Below are 17,772 nucleotides of genomic sequence, written 5' to 3'. Positions count from 1 at the left end.
ACTATTCAATATTTTCTTTGTCACACTCCAGGTAATGCTTATCAGTTACTTTTCCTGAGTATTTTCCCTCTTGAATGAGCAAGTGCTTTAAGTCAGCTTGAGTTCAGTGTCATTGAATGCCATTAATGCATGCAATTAAGTGTCCACTTTCTCATTTAGACATGGCTTATTGATGGAATACCATTGAATTTATTTGAATCTGAACATATACTTATCTATTTTTGATAAAGGAAACATTTTTACCAAAGATTCACAGGTTCATACTTCACTGAGTTTCATTATACACATAACAATGTTTCATGTAATTTCTTTTACAGGAGCAAGAAGAAAATAAAGGAGCCACCAGTTGGCCAGAGTTTTACATTGATCAGCTGAATTCTATGGCAGTTGTGAGTCCTTGTTTTACTTTGCTCTGTATCTATAAAGACACGTAATCATTAAACTTTGTCATAATTCTGTCAGTACATTTCTGCAATAAACAGTTCAATACTTTGGGGGAGAAATTCTTCTTTGTTTGCTACTGTTGAATGATCGACTATCCGTTGTCAGTTGTATTCACCTGTGCATAGTCAAATTCATTGGAGGAAATAAAATTATGACATATAATTGCGTTGATGCTGAGGAGTGTAGTACCAGTAACCAATTACCAACATCCCTTAATTTCATTTAATAACCAAGAGGTGTTTAATGAAGAAGCTAGTGCTTTATACTAAAATCTATAGCTTTAAGTTTCTATCACGGTTTCTATAAACATTTCAGTTTAAGTTTGTAATGTTTTATTGTATGTGGAATTTGCACCTTCAGTTTAGACATGATTCATTTCACATATGGTTCTGAACCAATAATACTTTCCCATGAGAATCCATGTCTTGCAAATAGTTTCTTAATGCATTCCCCGAATACCAGAGTTTCAAGATGTTTGTGCATGGGGACAAATATCTTCCGGTGTAATTTGACTACCAAAGTCCTTGGTTATAAGTTGCAAGATTTTTTTTTTGAAATGTGCAGTAGTACAATGCACAGCTTTGTCATCAATATTTCAAATACGATTTCTTAATAAGAAAATGCTTGTTTCTTACCTCTGGGCTCTTCCATTTTGTACCAAAATATGCTCATAATGCTCGAACATTTGGTGTTGTAAGCAGTAAAGGATGTTTGTTTCCATGTATGCAAATAACTAAAATTTGATAATTAAATGAAAGCTAATAAAATGCTGGTCTTCATCTCGGATAGGATGATATACTACAAAACAATTATTTCAGTTCTATAGGATCTTGATTGCCACATTGTGTAAATTGGCTTGTGAGCACAAATGGTAGATTAATGTTGGCATAGTGTTGATTCACTAAAGTCAGGAAAGTACAGATCCTTCGGCCCATCCATCCTGTGCCAAACTATTTAAACTACCTATTCCCATCGACCTGCACCAGGACCGTAGCCCTCCATACCTTATTATTTATGTACTTATCCAAGCTTCTCTCAAGACATTGAAATCGGGCTCGCATGTGCCACTTGCGCTGGCAGTGCATTCCACACTCTCACGACCTTCTGAGTTGAAGCAGTTTCTCCTCAAGTCCCCTTAAACTTTTCACCTTTTACATTTAACTGATGAACTCTAGTTGTAGTCCCACCCAATCTCAGTGAAAAAGAGCTGCTTGCATTTAGCATAATCTATACCTCTCATAATTTCATATACCTTTATCAAATATCCCCTCAAACTTCTACATTCTAGGGACTAACATCCTAACCTGTTCAATCTTATAACTCAGGTCCGCCAGTCCCAGCAACGTCCTTGTAAATTTTCTCTGTAGTATTTCAACCTTATTTATATCCTTCCTGTAGGTATGTGACTAAAACTGCATACGAGCTAGGTTTCACCAACATCTTGTATAATTCCAACATAGCATTCCATCTCCTGAACTCAACACTCTACTTTATGAAGGCCACTGTGCCAAAAGCTTTCTTTATGACCCTATCTACCGGTGATGCCACTTTCAATGAATTATGGACCTTTATTCCCAGATTCTTTCTTCTAAAGTACTCCTCAGTACTTACTATTCGATGTGTTCATGAGAATAAAGCCAGTGTTCAATTATGACTAATGTGAAGTAAGCATGTTAGGAATTTGAGATGTTTTTAATGGAGGTGGTTAAAGTGAGGAAATGGTGTTTGATCGAGCAGGAACAGAGGAATTGTTTCCCATGGTAGTGAATATAGAATGATGGTTGCATTTGCACATTTTAAAATTAAAGCTAGACATCAAGGAATAAATTGGCTAACAATCTGGACTTCAATCAACACCCAAGGTTGGTGGAAATCCAAAATTCTGAATATTGGGAATATTGGATTTGTTGAAATTTCCAATAGAATATATAATCAACAGAGCCTCATTTTAAGTCAGAATATTAACAGATGTTTGAAATAAAATCAGTAAATTGAGTAGAACTGCACTGAGCAGGATTTGTTAAGTAGTTATTCCTCTTCTTATTTTGCCAAGAACAAATAATTAGCACACTAAATACATATGCGCAGTACTCACTTTATTTGACTACCTTGCATGCATGATTTTTTTTGGGGAGTGTCAACTACCATTCAATATGATTTTTTTTTCTTTCAACAGATGGCAATTTAATTACATTGGTTTGTTATTTTTCTTTTCCACAACAGGCATTGTTAATTAAATAATAGAACAATTTTGATGTGCGTCATTAGATCTTCCATATGTTAGCAATGGTTATTTTAATCCGATATCCATTTATTAACTCCTTGAGTTATTCACATTGATGCGTTATCATTATTTAGAAAGAAGTGGGTCTATTGCAGGAATTGTCTTCAATTGTAGCCTTTTAAAGCCCATGCTAAATGTTGGAGAAAATGGTGTCTTTCTGAGCATGAAACACTATATACTACACATCTCATACTCTATTAGTAAAAGTAGTAATTGGTGAGCTGATTTTTATTTTCCTTTTATTTTTAGAGAAAATCGCTCTTGGCCTTGGAAAAAGAAGATGAGGAAGAAAGGAATAAAACCATTGAGAGCTTAAAGACTGCATTAAGAACACAACCCATGAGGCAAACTATTCTTTATCTTATCCCTTGATATTAAAGCATTGATCTTGCTGAATGACAGAGTCATGGTGTCAGTCTTCTTGCAACTGCCTCTTGTGTTCTTATAACCTTAGAACCTCAAGGTGTATGTTATTGATTATAATGGAAACTTATTGAAAACAATGTTTTAATTACATCAAATGATATCCATAGGCATTGAACGTCAATTCTCTAAATTAACGTTTTGCTAATTTTCTCTTTTTAATGGATAATACAAAAATCCCTAAAAGTGGCGTCACAGGTGGATAGGGTCGTAAGGAGAGCTTTTGGTACATTGGCCTTCATAAATCAAAGTATTGAGTGTAAGAGTTGGAATGTTATGGTGAGGTTGTATAAGGCATTGGTGAGGCCGAATTTGGAGTATTGTGTGCAGTTTTGGTCACTGAATTACAGGAAGGATATTAATAAGGTTGAAAGAGTGCAGAGAAGGTTTACAAGGATGTTGCCGGGACTTGAGAAACTGAGCAGCAGAGAAAGGTTGAATAGGTTAGGACTTTATTTCCAGGAGCGTTGAAGAATGAGGGGAGATTTGATAGAGGTATATAAAATTATGATAGGTATAGACAGAATGCAAGAAGGCAGTGGAAAAACACTGAGGCTAGGGAAGAAAAAAACCAGAGGACATGGGTTAAGGGTGAAGGGGGAAAAGTTTAAAGGGAACATTGGGGGGGCTTCTTCACACAGAGAGTGGTGGGAGTGTGGAATGAGCTGCCAGATGAAGTGGTAAATGCAGGCTCACTTTTAACATTTAAGAAAAACTTGTACAGGTACATGTATGAGACGTCTATGGAAGGATTTGGCCCAGGTGCAGGTCAGTGGGACTAGGCAGAAAAATGGTTTGGTACAGCCAAGAAGGGTCAAAAGGCCTGTTTCTGTGCTGTAGTGTTCTATGGTTCTCTGTGTTTCTTAAGATTCTAAAATGATGTAAGAACAAAAGAAATATTAGAGATAATTGGCCAGGTGACTCTTCAAGAATGCTCTGATATGCAGCAAGATCATTGCTGAATCTGCTTTGGCCTTAATACCAGTTTCCTTCTCTTTCTTTGAATTCATTGACTCCCTATAGTTGAAATGTGTATTAGAATTTACTTTGAATACACATTCAATAATTCTGCCTCCATAGCTTTTTATGAGAGATCTCCAAAGATTCATGATCCTGAGAAATTCCTGCTCATCTGTATCTGAAAGGTTGCCTCCTTATTCTGAAACTATAGTTATTCACAGTATAAAACTAATAAATCAGTGAAACACATTCTGAAGATCTTATTAGGTAGCTTGGCTGATATCAGTGACTGGATTTTATAAAAGCTTAAAGTAGATTGATTGCATTGTCCCTAAATTCCACTGAAATTCTCAGTTCCTTAATTATGAATGAATTTTTATCAGTTTCTTTGCTCCCATTCTTCCCACAAGTTGTGAGCCTCCTGTGTCTCAAGTTAGTGTTTCTAGAAATTGAGCCATATCTCAATTTTCCTCGCGATCTGCACAGATGTCAAGAAATGTGAATTAAAAAAAATCAAGTTTATTTTGTATCTCAAATTTTTGGGTAGTGATTTGTGAGTTCAGCAAAGGCAAATGGACATTACCCAAATCTCAGTTGTGTCAGGGCCACCTTATAAATATTTCCTAGGAGGCAAGTTTTGTCATCCTTCTGAATGGAGAGTCAATTAAGTGTATTTATTTAAATTGTGTAGACTCAAAAGAGAATATTCTTTAATCATTTTGAATTGCAATGTTCTTCCATTTGGCAGGTTTGTTACCAGATTCATTGACTTGGATGGGTTAACGTGTATTCTCAACTTTCTGAAAAGTATGGACTATGAAACTTCAGAATCTCGAATACATACTTCTCTGATAGGTTGTATTAAAGCACTAATGAATAACTCACAGGGCAGAGCTCATGTTTTGGCTCATGTAGAAAGTATTAATGTAATAGCCCAAAGTCTTACAACTGAAAATATAAAGACTAAAGTAGCAGTCTTGGAAATTTTGGGTGCTGTGTGTCTAGTGCCAGGCGGTCATAAGAAGGTACTGGAAGCAATGCTGCACTACCAGAAATATGCAAGTGAAAGAACACGTTTCCAGGTACTGTCTGCATGCTGATTGTGAACTGCAAACTGAAAGAATGTATTTTGTTCAATTAGTGAAAAGTTAATGCATGTAAAAATCCGAGGATATATCTCTGCTAAAGTAAGGATGCGAGGAGTAATAGAATAAAAGTATTTTTCCCATAACACACTTTTTTGTCTAGCTATTTTTCAGTATGTTGGCAGCCAGATGTAGCATAGGTGTGTTATCTTTGTAGAATATAAACAGATGAATACTTGGTAAGCCCTATCTGTGTGCTAGTTATCCCTTCTTTGAGGGAATAACCTTTTTATTACTGCCTCGCTCATTCAGCGAGGCAAAATGACTTGTCAGCTTCTAACTATTATCTTCATTTTTTAAAGTTGTAGTTCATGAGCACATAAGTATGGGCAAGGGACGGCCACCTGATAGCTTGGTGTGTTGTTGCTGCTGAATGTTGTGCAAATTATGTTATGCTAATCTAGCATAACTTCAGAAAAACCTTGACACAGAAAGCACCATCTTATATGACTGTATCCTGCCTGTTTATCATTAGTTTCAAAGTATTTAAATATTCTATTTCCACTGTGTTTGAGGAGGAGAATTCAGAATATTTATGACCCTCAAGATTTAGGCTGGAATATCATGCAATCTCAAACCAAATATTCAAAATTTGACAGAAATTGTTGTAGAATCATCCATTATTTCACTATAAAGCAATGATGCAAATCTAGCCAGTCCAACATTTCCTCATAAGACAGCCAGCCCATTCTAGGTTTATAAAGAAAAGGTTAACAAAACTGACACCAACACTGTCTCACTTGAGTGAAGGTGGAGTTTTGTTTCTGCTGTTCTTCATCAGAATCCTTGATTTGAATCCTGAGTACTTTAAGACCAATGTGGATAGATTTATGTTAAGCAGAAGGTAATAGGTGACTGTGGATTCATGGGAAACCAGAACTGAGACTGCAGTCAAACCACATTTAATTTTATGAAATAATAGAGCAGGCTCAAGAGGCAGTGTGGTCTGATTTAATGTGTGTGGTTAGCTTTATTTACTTGCTGTACCTGCACATCTTCAAAATCCTGCACTAGGGCAATTAGATCCCTCTGCAATCTGGCGCCATTTAGTTAGTGTTTCTTTTTCTTACAAATTCATTCTCATCTATTAATACACATAATTTCTGTGATATAACAGTATTTATATTATTCTGAGAATTACCTATCATTTAGTAATGGGAGAATTTTCTTGATAACATGTTAATTCAATTTTTGCTTTCAGATAATTAAGATAAATTCTTTGCGAAACAATAGATCCTTTATGATTATACAAAATCAAAAACAGCACCTCTTCTTTATTTCAGTCTCTCATCAACGATTTGGACAGAAATACAGGAAGATACAGGGATGAAGTGAACCTTAAAACTGCTGTCATGTCTTTCATTAATGCTGTCCTAAGTCAAGGTTCAGGAGAGGTAGGAAATTTCTACTCAACTAATCCAGAGTGATGGGTTATTGCTAGTGGTACAAATCAATAGACCGTTTTGCTATCCATAGTGAAGTGAGACAGTGTTTGGTGAACACCAACTTGTAATCTACCTGTACTGCATTTCTGTGTTCGATGGATTTCATCCCTTCAGAATGTAGCTTTTTAAATGTTGAACTCTGAGAAAGAAAAAAACAAATTTGAAATTGTATTCTTTATTTTGTTCCAATAGGAAAGTCTTGATTTTAGAGTACATCTCCGATATGAATTTTTGATGTTAGGTATACAACCTGTTATTGACAAATTACGTGAACATGAAAATGCAACTTTAGATAGGTGAGCATATCTTATATAATCAATTTTACTTACTGAAGATTTGCTGATGATGGCTTTGAAGCTAATTTTTAATGATTTGTTAGGCACTTAGATTTTTTTGAGATGCTGCGAAATGAGGATGAAATGGAACTAGCAAAAAGATTTGATATGGTGAGTAGATCAGTTTCTGCTGGTGTGTTGTTAATGTTGAATATTGTGCAAACTATGTTTTATTAATCTGCTGATATTCTTCAGGTGCACATCGACACGAAAAGTGCTACCCAGGTATTTGAACTGGTTAAGAAAAAGATCAGTTATACAGATGCATACCCGCACTTTATGTCAATTCTCCACCATTGGCTACAGATGCCATGTGAGTACCATCTAGAGCTTGGTGTAGCAGAATGTTATTGAATTTCCAAGTGATGAGTGAGTAAATGAAGGAAAATAAAGATTAAAGATTAGCTTTATTTGTCATGTGTATATTAAAACACATCATGAAATCTGTAGTTTGCATCAATGACCAACACAACCTAGAGATGTGCAGGAGGAGGCCCACATGTGTTGTCAACATAACATGCCTACTACCTACTAACTCTGACAATTCAAACTACCTGTACATGTTCTAAATACAATGCATCTATTTCCAGCCAGTCCACATGTCTGTATTAATGCCTCTTAAAAATCCTATTCTGTATCTGCTTCTGTCATTTCATGCTGCAGTGTGTTACAGACATCTTCCACACTTTGTGTGTGTGTGTGTGGGGGGGGGGGGGTGCGTGGGGTTGGAGGTGAGCTATAAAACAACTTGCTTTGTAAATCTCCTTTAATCTTTCCCCTTCTCACCTTAAAGCCATGTCCTTAGGTATTTGACACTTCCCCCTTAGAAAGCTGCACCCACTATATTCCAGAGATCAGGATCCTTTGGCTTTACCAATGGAGCTAGCCAGACTGGGTTTGTGTACAAACGTTTGTATTTGCTGCATCCAGCTGATACTCTGTTCCAACTTTAATAGTTCTCTCTGCCTTTTCTCCCAGATAAGCGAAGTGGAAACACTGTACAATATTGGCTACTGCTGGACCGGATATTGCAACAGATAGTTTTACAGAATGATAAAGGGCACGATCCTGATGTTACCCCTCTAGAAAATTTTAACGTGAAGAATGTTGTTAGAATGTAAGTCCATTTCTTCTGTGGAGTGATTGGTCATAAGATTATACTAATAGGTACTTTGAGCTCAGACATTGTTTACTAAATATCACTTTTTTTTCTTTGAATTTGATCTTCAACACACACAGGTTGGTTAATGAAAATGAGGTCAAACAGTGGAAGGAACAAGCAGAAAAAATGCGAAAAGGTGTGGTCTGTCTCTTTGGCTCTGATATTGTATATGTGAAATAGTTTTGCCTAGCCTTTAGATGTTCTTCCTCCACCCCCAGCTCTATCCCATTATCAGTTTTTTTCCCCCTCTACTGTTGTACTAAATTTTGGGTGGAGAATGCACTGTAGTACCTGCATTTTGGATTTCTTACTGCACAAGTTGGTGGAAAGCACCCAAAATTAGGATCCATGTGATGTTAACAGGGGAGGGAATTGCCCTGATCCCTGCAAATTAATAGCAGCCATTGTTTGAAGGGGAGGTTATGCACTGCTTTTATTGCCGATGTATCTCCCTTTGCAGAGCACAATGAGCTACAACAAAAGCTGGAGAAGAAAGAAAGGGAGTGTGAAGCTAAGACACAGGAAAAGGAGGAGATGATGCAAACACTGAATAAAATGAAAGAAAAACTGGAAAAGGAATCTCAGGAGCACAAAGCTGCTAAGAAACAGGCAGCTGATCTTGCAGCCCAGATCCAGGATCTCAGCAATGCAAGTTCACGTTTAGTTAAACATGCTTTGCAGCTTCTTGTAAAATTTAATAAAGAATTTGCATAAATACATGTTACTGAAAAATCACATTTCTTTGGACCATAGTGATTAAAATAAACACAAATATATTAATACAGTCTTGTTTTCTCTGTTGCAAATTTTGTCAGAGTATCTGGAATTAATCTAATTACCGTTTTTTTTACAATTTTATTTTGATTATAGAGAGCAAGTTTTGCTGCTGTTCCGGGTGGCCCCCTTTCACCACCTGGAGCCCCCGGTGGACCACTGTCTTCCTCTGCACTTGCTTCAGGCAGCAGGCCCACTCCTCCTCCTGCTCCTCCCCTTCTTCCATCAATGGGTGGGCTGCCAATACCTCCTCCACCCCCACCTCCTGGTGGACCACCTCCACCTCCAGGTTTGCCACCAATGGGTGGTATTCTACCTCCTCCAGGAGCCCCTTTGGGTTCAGGACACAGAAAGAAAAATATTCCACAACCAGCAAATGCTTTGAAATCCTTCAACTGGTCCAAGTTACCAGAGGTGAGTTCAGCAAGACCAATGGTACAAGTAACAGGAAAAGACCATTAAAAAAAATAACCTCAAGAGAGATTTTTCTAAATTGTTTTTGTAATTAAAGTTTATTATTGTCCATATTAATTAAGACTGAGATTGAGTTTGTAATGGATTTCCAGTTAATAATTTAAAAGAAATGGGTTCTGATAACTTGTAAATATTGTTTAATATTAACCTGCATTTTGAACTGGTTATCTCAGCTAAAAGATTTTCTTTTTGATTTACTAATAGAATAAACTTGAAGAAACTATCTGGAGGGATATTGATGATATGAAGGTTTTTAAAGTACTTGACTTAGAAGATCTTGAAAAGACGTTCTCTGCATACCAAAGGCAACAGGTAATTTAAGTGAAGTCACTCTACAATTTGAGTATCTTAGCAAGAAAACAGAGCAATTCCTCTGAACTCAGTAATATTTAGTCATTTTCACAATGAAGAAACCTGCACAAGTTATTCACAGTATTCCAAATAATACTGTAGTATTCAGAAACCTGCAAAACTCTCTGCAAGAACTTAGCTTGGATGATCTAAATTCAGCAAACCAATAATGCAATTTATTACTGAGAATCTGGCACTATTTCCAGTGCAGTATAAAGGCAATCAGAGGATTCAGCAGAGGGTTTTGTAAATAGAGCGGCATGGAAACGAAATTGCTTTACATCGCCAGTGATCAGCAGTCAAGGTTCGATTCCTGCCTTTGTCTGTAAGGAGTTTGTACTTTCTCCATGTAACCATGCGAGTTTCCTCAGGGTGCTCTGGTTTCCCTCCACCTTCCAAAGACGTACAGTTAGGGTTAGTAACCAGAAGCATGCCAACACTTGAAAGCTGAACCCAGCACAATCCTCTCTGATTTGAATAGTTGCAGACAACACATTTTACTGAATATTTTCATGTACATGTGACAAATGAAGATAATCTGTGGCTAAATTATTTTGATTGCGTGCATTTGAAAGACTTTTGTGTATATTGAGGCACTGCGGAGTAATTAATAGCAGGTCCTCACTGGTGAAGGAGAAAGTGAATAACGCATTTGTAGCAGAAATTATTTGTAGTATTTATGGGAAAAGTGAAGAAAGTTGCAGTGAAATCAGCCAACTTTTGACTGCTCCAGCAAAGAGAAAGCACTGAGAGAATGGGCCAAGTACTGCTCTTCGTTCTAGCCTTTTTTCCTAATTCTGCTCACTTTGAATTTCAAGCAAATTATTTTCTTCTATTTTGAAGCTGTTTATGTGTATCACCTGTCAGCATTATACTGACATGTTAATATGGTTTGTTAAATTGACACTGATTTGCATGTCACAGCTTCTGCGTTACAATGCGAAGCATTACAAGTTGATCGCCTATGATGCTTTGAACCCTTTCAGCTGCAGGGACCTGTGTTAAAACTCCAACTAAATCTTACTCCAGCAATCTCAGTGGAGTATTGACAGTTCAGTCTTTTTTCTAAGATCATTGCAGTTTGCTACCCATTTTGGCATACTGCAAGCAGATTATTTTGTTACTTGATAATTTTGATATTATTATCAAGTTCCATATGAATCTGACATTTAGCCAAAATATGTTTCCTTGTTATGGTGAAAGGGTTAATTTTTGCAAATAGCTTTCTTGCTTGATGTTGGTGTGTCTCCAATCACTTCTAATTTTGAAAATTTACTTATGCAATCGTGCTGTGTTTATTTTGTTTGCCACTTTGCAACAATTTCTGTACTACAATTTTTTTCATTGCCATTAACTGATGCTACCTGTTGTCCTCCTCATTCATGCCTTGGCCTGCACTTCAGGATTTCTATCTGAGCAATCATTCTAAGCAGGTAAGCATGTGCTTTTAATAAAGTGCAAGCAGTCTGTTTGTATAAATTGCAGCATGTTTGCAAAGATAAAAATGCATATTAAAGTTAGTTTAGATGATGAGCACTTAAACAGTTTTGTGTACAATCTTCAGCTGTAAATTTTTGTCACATCAACATTATTGCATTTTTAAGAAAATGTGACTACAGGTTTCCCCCGCTCTGCAAAGGCAGAGCATTCCTATGAAACCGTTTGTAAGCCGAAATGTAAAGCGAAGAAGCAATTATCATTGATTCATATGGGAAAAAATTTTGAGCATTCCCAGACCCAAAAAATAACCTACCAAATCAGACCAAATAACACATGAAAGCAAAAATAACACCAATATATAGTAAAAGCAGGAATGATATGACAAATATACAGCCTATATAAAGTAGAAATATTGTATGTACGGTGTAGTTTCACTTATCAAAATCGGGAAGTCAGCGAGGCAAAGCCGGCATGCCTGTGCATATGCACGTACATGCATGCGCACAGAACTGCCCGCACAAGGTTTCACAGTCATGGTAGTCTTTCTCAGGGTAAACACATGTATAAAGTGGGCGGCTTGTTTTCGTAAAAGCGAAAATCTTCTTTGGTTAGCAAAAACAGGTACTAATGAAGGTCTTTCCTAACAGCGAGCTATCGTAGAGCGAACGTTCGAAAAGCGGGGGCCACCTGTAATTGTTCAGAAGTTTGATTTTATAAGTAATTTGGGAATTACCACAATGAAGACAATAATTCAGATTAATTCTACTTTGTAATAAAGTTATAAAGGGGTAATAAACCTTTTAATTAGACACAAGTCTGTAACATGAAATAAAACATGCTTGATGGTCCAAAATGAAACTTGCAAGCATTAAAAATACAAAACCAAACCAATTTTGGTGTAAATAAGTGAGAGGCAAAAACTAAGATTTAAGGATGTGAAACGTAGTTCATGATTAGTTTAATACAACAGACATTATTTTTAAAGAAGTAAAGCACTGACATTTTTGAATGATGTATATATTATAATGGGATGGATTGGCTTGTGTGAAAAGGCTAGTTTTAACCGTCGACTCATTCCTATTTCCTGTAATGAAAAAGCGAATGTACGTTATGGCAATCATGTGCATTAAAGATCCATGTGTGGATTTTATTACATTACACTTTATACCAATTTCTCTATTTTGAGATTGAACTGAGGCTCAGGAGGGTTGTTTTACCTAAATAAGAATACTTCGGTCTGTGGGTTCATCTTTATCTTTAGAAGATTAAATTCACCTTTAGAATTATACATAGAAAGGACATTTACCTTAAGAATTACATAAATCAATCCACATATTAAGAAATATGTAACTGTATTTTGCCCTCATTCATTTAGATGCTAAATGAAGTAGAGTTTTATTAGGTTATTGAGTATTCTCATTGTAGCTTCAGGTTATCTAATGTGCCCATTTTTTGGACTATAGAAAGAGACAGATTCTAATGAAGACACATTAAATTCTACCAAGAAAGTCAAAGAATTGTCTGTAATAGATGGGAGAAGAGCACAGAATTGCAATATTCTTCTATCCAGGTAATGGTTTTTATCATGTATTACAAGAAAGCTTGAAAATCCTGCATTTTATTTTATGATTTGTGCATTTAAATTTTTGCAATGATTCTAATCTGTTCCTATGTTCATTAGGTAATAGTTCACTGCAGTAGATACAAAGACAACCGTGGTGTCACAAGCACAGCTATTGCCTAAAGTGGTTGGTAATGCATGTCCTTACCAACATTTGGAGCTGCTTGTATTAACAGGAATGGCAGCATCTGGAGTTGCCTTTCAAGTTGATGCAAAGGGGTTGATTTTCTCCTCATTTAGTTGGAAGGATTTAAATTACCAAACACAGCAGGATCTGTACATTCCACTTTCTTTCCTCTCCACAATCTCATTGCCATTTACTACTTTCTGGACCTGCCAGCTTGAAGAGAGGAAATCAATTGTTTGTGATCCTGCAGCTGATTGCTTTCAACAAGATTGTATACTTTTATGGTCTTGTTTTGTCTTCATTGTTGGCTCTTTTTGTGTAATGTGCAATGTGCTGGCAAGTGTACATTTGTTTAACTTCCACTTTCAGCATATTCTTTATGAAGATGAAATGTTGAGCATGTGGGTGGACAAACTGTAAAAACTGGGGAAAAATTAATGGCTTCAATTGTCTGCTCTGCGATTTGGAAGGCATACTTTAAAAAGAGTTTTTAATGTTTTGAGGCCTGTAGTTCAAGTTAAAACTTTTAAATGGTTGTGTAACTGACTGATCCTTTTGACTGATAAATAACAGTCATGAATTTGAGGATAACTTCTATTTCATGTTCCAACATGAAGATATTATTAAGGGTTTATCTTTGTTTAAAATGTTTGACAGTTTCTTTCTCTTCTGTTCGTGCAAACACGGCTGAGTGTATGCTGCAGTGCGTGTCAATCTTTTTAAGTCTAAATATGAATTATGTAGAAGAAGTAGATGATAAGACAAAGGTTGAATGGCATAATTCTGCTCCTATCAAGTCGACTACACCATTTGATCATGGCTGATTTATTTTCCCTTTTTAAAAGCTATTTCTCTCAATAACCTGTAACACCCTTACTAATGAAGAATCTATCAATTTCTGCTTTATATATTCCCAATGATTTGGCGCCACAAATTCCACAGATTCGCCAGCCTTGGGCTATAGAAATCCTCTCTATCCTCTCTATCTCTATCCTCTCTATCGCTCATGTATTCTGAGGGTTGAGCTCTGGTCCCAGAGTCTCCTACTGTCGGAAACCTCCTCTGCAGGTCCACTCTAACTATGTCTTTCAATATTTGGTAAATTTCAGTGAGGTCCCACGCCCTCATTCTTATAAACTCAAGGGAGTACAGGCCTAGAACCATCACACACACTCCTCATACATTAATCCTTACAGTCCTGGAATCATTCTTATAAGCGAGTTCTAGACCCTCCCCCATGCCCACACATCCTTTCTTAGATAGGTAGCCTAAAACTGCTCATAATGCTCCAAACGTGGTCTTACCAATGTCTTATGAAGCCTCAGCATGACATCCTTTTATACTCTGAAATGAATGCTTGCTTTCCTTACTACTGACTCAACCTGCAAATTAACCTTTAGGAATCCTGCATTATGGCACCCAAGTCTCTTTGATCAGGTGATTTCTAAATTTGTTCCATATTTAGAAAATAGTCTACAACTTTATTACTTTTACCAAATGCATGACCATACACTTCCCTATACTGTATTCCATCTGCCACTTCTTTGTCCATTTTCCTACTCTGCCTAAGTCCTCCTGCAGACTCCCTGCTTCCTCAACACTACCTGTCCCTCCACCTATCTCTGTATCATCTGCAAACGTGGCCATAAAGACATTAATTCCATCATGCAGAACATTAACATATAACGTGGGTAGTAACAGATACAACACAGACCCCTGTGGAGCACCAGTGGTTACCAGCAGCCCACCAGAAAAGGCTTCCTTTATTCACACTCTTTGCCTTTGCCAGTCAGCCAATCTTCCATCCAAGCTGGTATCTTTCCTGTAATACCATGGGCTTCTATCTTGTTTAGCAGCCTCGCGCATGGCAGTTTGTCAAAGGCCTTCTGAAAATCCAAGTAAGCACCATTCACTGACTCTCCTTTGTCCATCCTGTTTGTTATTTCTTCAAAGAATTCCAGCAGTTTTGTCAGGCAAGATTTGCCCTTAAGCAAACTATGCTAAATCTGAGCAACACACACAAAATGCTGGTGGAACGCAGCAGGTCAGGCAGCATCTATAGGGAGAAGCGTTGTCGACGTTTCGGGCCAAGACCCTTCATCAGGACAAACTGAAAGGAAAGATAGTAAGAGATTAGCTAAATCTGGCCTATTTCCAAGTTCACGTTTATTTGTCATTGGTGTGTCATGGTCATGTGTTGGTTAGCACAACACTGTTACAGCTAGGGGTGTTGGAGTTCGCCATTCAATTCTGACGTCATCTGTGAGGAGCTCTTCCCGTAGGTTGTGTGGGTTTTCTCTGGTTTTCACCCAGAGTCCAAAGACTTGCTGGTTATTAGGTAAATTGTTCATTTTGAATTGTCCCATATTAGGCTAGGTTGAATCAGTGGTTGCTGGGGCAATACGGCTCGAGGAGTCTATTCCACGCTGTATCTCTAAAATAAATAAAACTATACACATGTATAAAGCTACACTAAAGAGTGTTCCTCCAGGACCAAAGTGCAAAACACAGTGTATATACAGCATATGTATAGCAGTTAAGATCGTAAATACAGTCACAACATAATATTATCCCTAGTCCCTGTGTGGCGTGGCTTGAAGATTGATGACGAGTGGGATGTTGTCGTGGAGCTATATTTTTGCAGGAACAAGCATGCAGCAGTTCCTCATCTCGCGCTGGTTCAGCAATAGGTGAAGACAATCCAGCTTATGAAGCTTATGTCCCAATTCTCTCTCACCAGTCTTTGAGCCACGCATTTTACGCTTTGATCTTTTTAACCCTGTTCCAATTTGCAAGTGGTTCAAATAACGATCCTTAAATTATTACTTTTTTTGGTTTTGCCATTTAATTTGGTTCCTGACTTAATTCCCTTAGCAGAACCCGTTTCATAGTTCTTCCTCTGTTGTTAATATACACCTGGACCATGACAACTGGATCTTTCCATTCGACTCCAAATTCCTCTCAGGTCGGAATACCGCATTCAGCATACATGGGCCTTGCAACAGAGAGTTGTGTCTATTCTCCTAACTTTACTATTCTCAATTACGGCTCCATTTTCTCTCTCTCCACCCCCCCACCCCCCCGAATAGCTGTTTGAACCATGGTGTTGTGGTTCGGTTGCTCATACTTCTGATAACTCGCACTCTCATCCTCAAAGAAAGCAGAAACCTCAGGCCTGTTGGGGAAGCTGAAAGGTTGAGACTCCTCCAGCACAACCTGTTGCATCCCCCCACCTGCCTAACCTTCAGTCGCCCACTCTTGTCCTTGACCGTAGATTGAATTTGAAGTACTTAAACTAATGGTTGTGACTGCCTCCTAAAACAGTGTCCAGGTAACTCTCCCCCTCCCTGATGCATCACGATGTTAAGTTATTATAACTTGACGTTCCGATGAAGGGTTCTCCCCCACAGACGCTACTTGATTTGCTGAGTTCCTCCAGCAAATTTTGTTGCTCAGGATTCCAGCACTTAGTCTCTTGTATCTCCGGAAAAAAAAATAACTTTGTTGTTTTAAAAAAATTATTATTGATCTTGTGATAATTATTGTCTTCCAAGACTACTTTATAATTCTCTTGTCTCATGTGCAACTCAAATTTTAACTGGAATTTAATGCAACGCCGGGCAATAATGTAAAATATCGACGTCTAGTTGCCTACCTTCCAGAATTTAAAGTAAAGCATAGCTAGTGAATATCCTGAAAGCATGTCAGAACAATCTGACTAGTGGACACAAGCTGAATGTCAGAGTGGTTAAATAGTTTCTTAGTCTGCAGATAGGACACTTAACAGCCCTCATGCTGAAGGACTGAAAACCAAAGTTTTGATTTGGCTGTTATGCATGGGTATTTTAAAACAGTTTTGCAGCTGCACAGAAAATATATTTATAGTTCCTGTATCAGAAATAGTTTTAATAGGAAATTTTTCAGAGAATTTTCATGAATTTCAAAGCTAAAGGGGCTTCCGTTCCCTTGTCATCACCACCCAATCCTCTTTCTGTTTTTTGTGCTGAGTCCCAATATCATTGTTTCCTCATTTCAAGAGTGTGAAGATGTCCTGAAGAAAACTTGAGTCATTCTCCCCCCTCTCCGTTCCCTGGCCTGCTCAGAAACAGGTGCATGATTACTGACATACATTGCGATATTTGTTGTTTTGCAGCAGCAGTACAGTGCAATACATAAAAGTTAAAGTCTGTCCTGAGGTGCTTATGCCAGTTTCTGTGGCGTGAAGCGACTGAGAGTACAAGACTACCCTCCCCCCACCCCCAGAATAGGATGCCAGTCTATCGCGAGGTTAACCCCCAGCATTATGCCGGTACTCATTTTCAGCTGGGTGGACTGGAGCAGTGTGTGGTTAAGTGCCTTGCTCAAGGACACAACACGTTGCCTCGGCTGGGGCTTGAACTCACGACCTTCAGATCGCTAGTCCAATGCCTTAACCACTTGGCCACGTGCCACACAATACATAAAAATATTACTACAAATTACAAGAAGAAATATAAAGTGTGAGGTACTGTCCATGGGTTCATGGCCTGTTCAGAAATCTGATGGTGGAGGGGAAAAAGCTGTTCCAAAAACATTTAGGTGTACATCTTTAGGTTCCTGTGCCTCCTCCCTGATGGTATGAGGAATATCCTGAGTGGTGAGGGTCTTTTATGACAGATGCTGCCTTAGCAAGGCATCGCTTTATGAAGATGCCCCTGATGGTGGAGAGACCAATGTTGGAGCTAGCTGAATTTACAAAACTAAGCTTCTTCTGATCCAGTGCTTTGATACCTCTATACCAGACTGAT

The 17,772-nt window shown here is 37.7% G+C and overlaps 1 protein-coding gene across 2 annotated transcripts in view; it reads left to right on the top strand.

Moving 5' to 3' along the window:
- The window catches only part of daam1a (dishevelled associated activator of morphogenesis 1a), a 168,496-nt gene that overhangs the window by 102,410 nt on the left and 48,314 nt on the right, over nt 1-17,772 (top strand). For both annotated transcript variants that reach the window (XM_059956979.1, XM_059956987.1), the window contains 13 exons: nt 318-389; nt 2,978-3,072; nt 4,860-5,193; nt 6,540-6,650; nt 6,894-6,997; nt 7,081-7,147; nt 7,232-7,349; nt 8,015-8,153; nt 8,276-8,334; nt 8,659-8,846; nt 9,069-9,386; nt 9,651-9,758; nt 12,701-12,807. In XM_059956979.1, the coding sequence (XP_059812962.1) occupies nt 318-389; nt 2,978-3,072; nt 4,860-5,193; nt 6,540-6,650; nt 6,894-6,997; nt 7,081-7,147; nt 7,232-7,349; nt 8,015-8,153; nt 8,276-8,334; nt 8,659-8,846; nt 9,069-9,386; nt 9,651-9,758; nt 12,701-12,807 (1,820 nt within the window). The remainder of the gene's footprint in view (nt 1-317; nt 390-2,977; nt 3,073-4,859; nt 5,194-6,539; nt 6,651-6,893; nt 6,998-7,080; nt 7,148-7,231; nt 7,350-8,014; nt 8,154-8,275; nt 8,335-8,658; nt 8,847-9,068; nt 9,387-9,650; nt 9,759-12,700; nt 12,808-17,772) is intronic.

Source organism: Hypanus sabinus, chromosome 2, assembly GCF_030144855.1.
Source record: "Hypanus sabinus isolate sHypSab1 chromosome 2, sHypSab1.hap1, whole genome shotgun sequence".
NCBI classification, from domain to species: Eukaryota; Metazoa; Chordata; class Chondrichthyes; order Myliobatiformes; family Dasyatidae; genus Hypanus; species Hypanus sabinus.
This window is presented reverse-complemented; position numbering and strand designations above follow the sequence as displayed.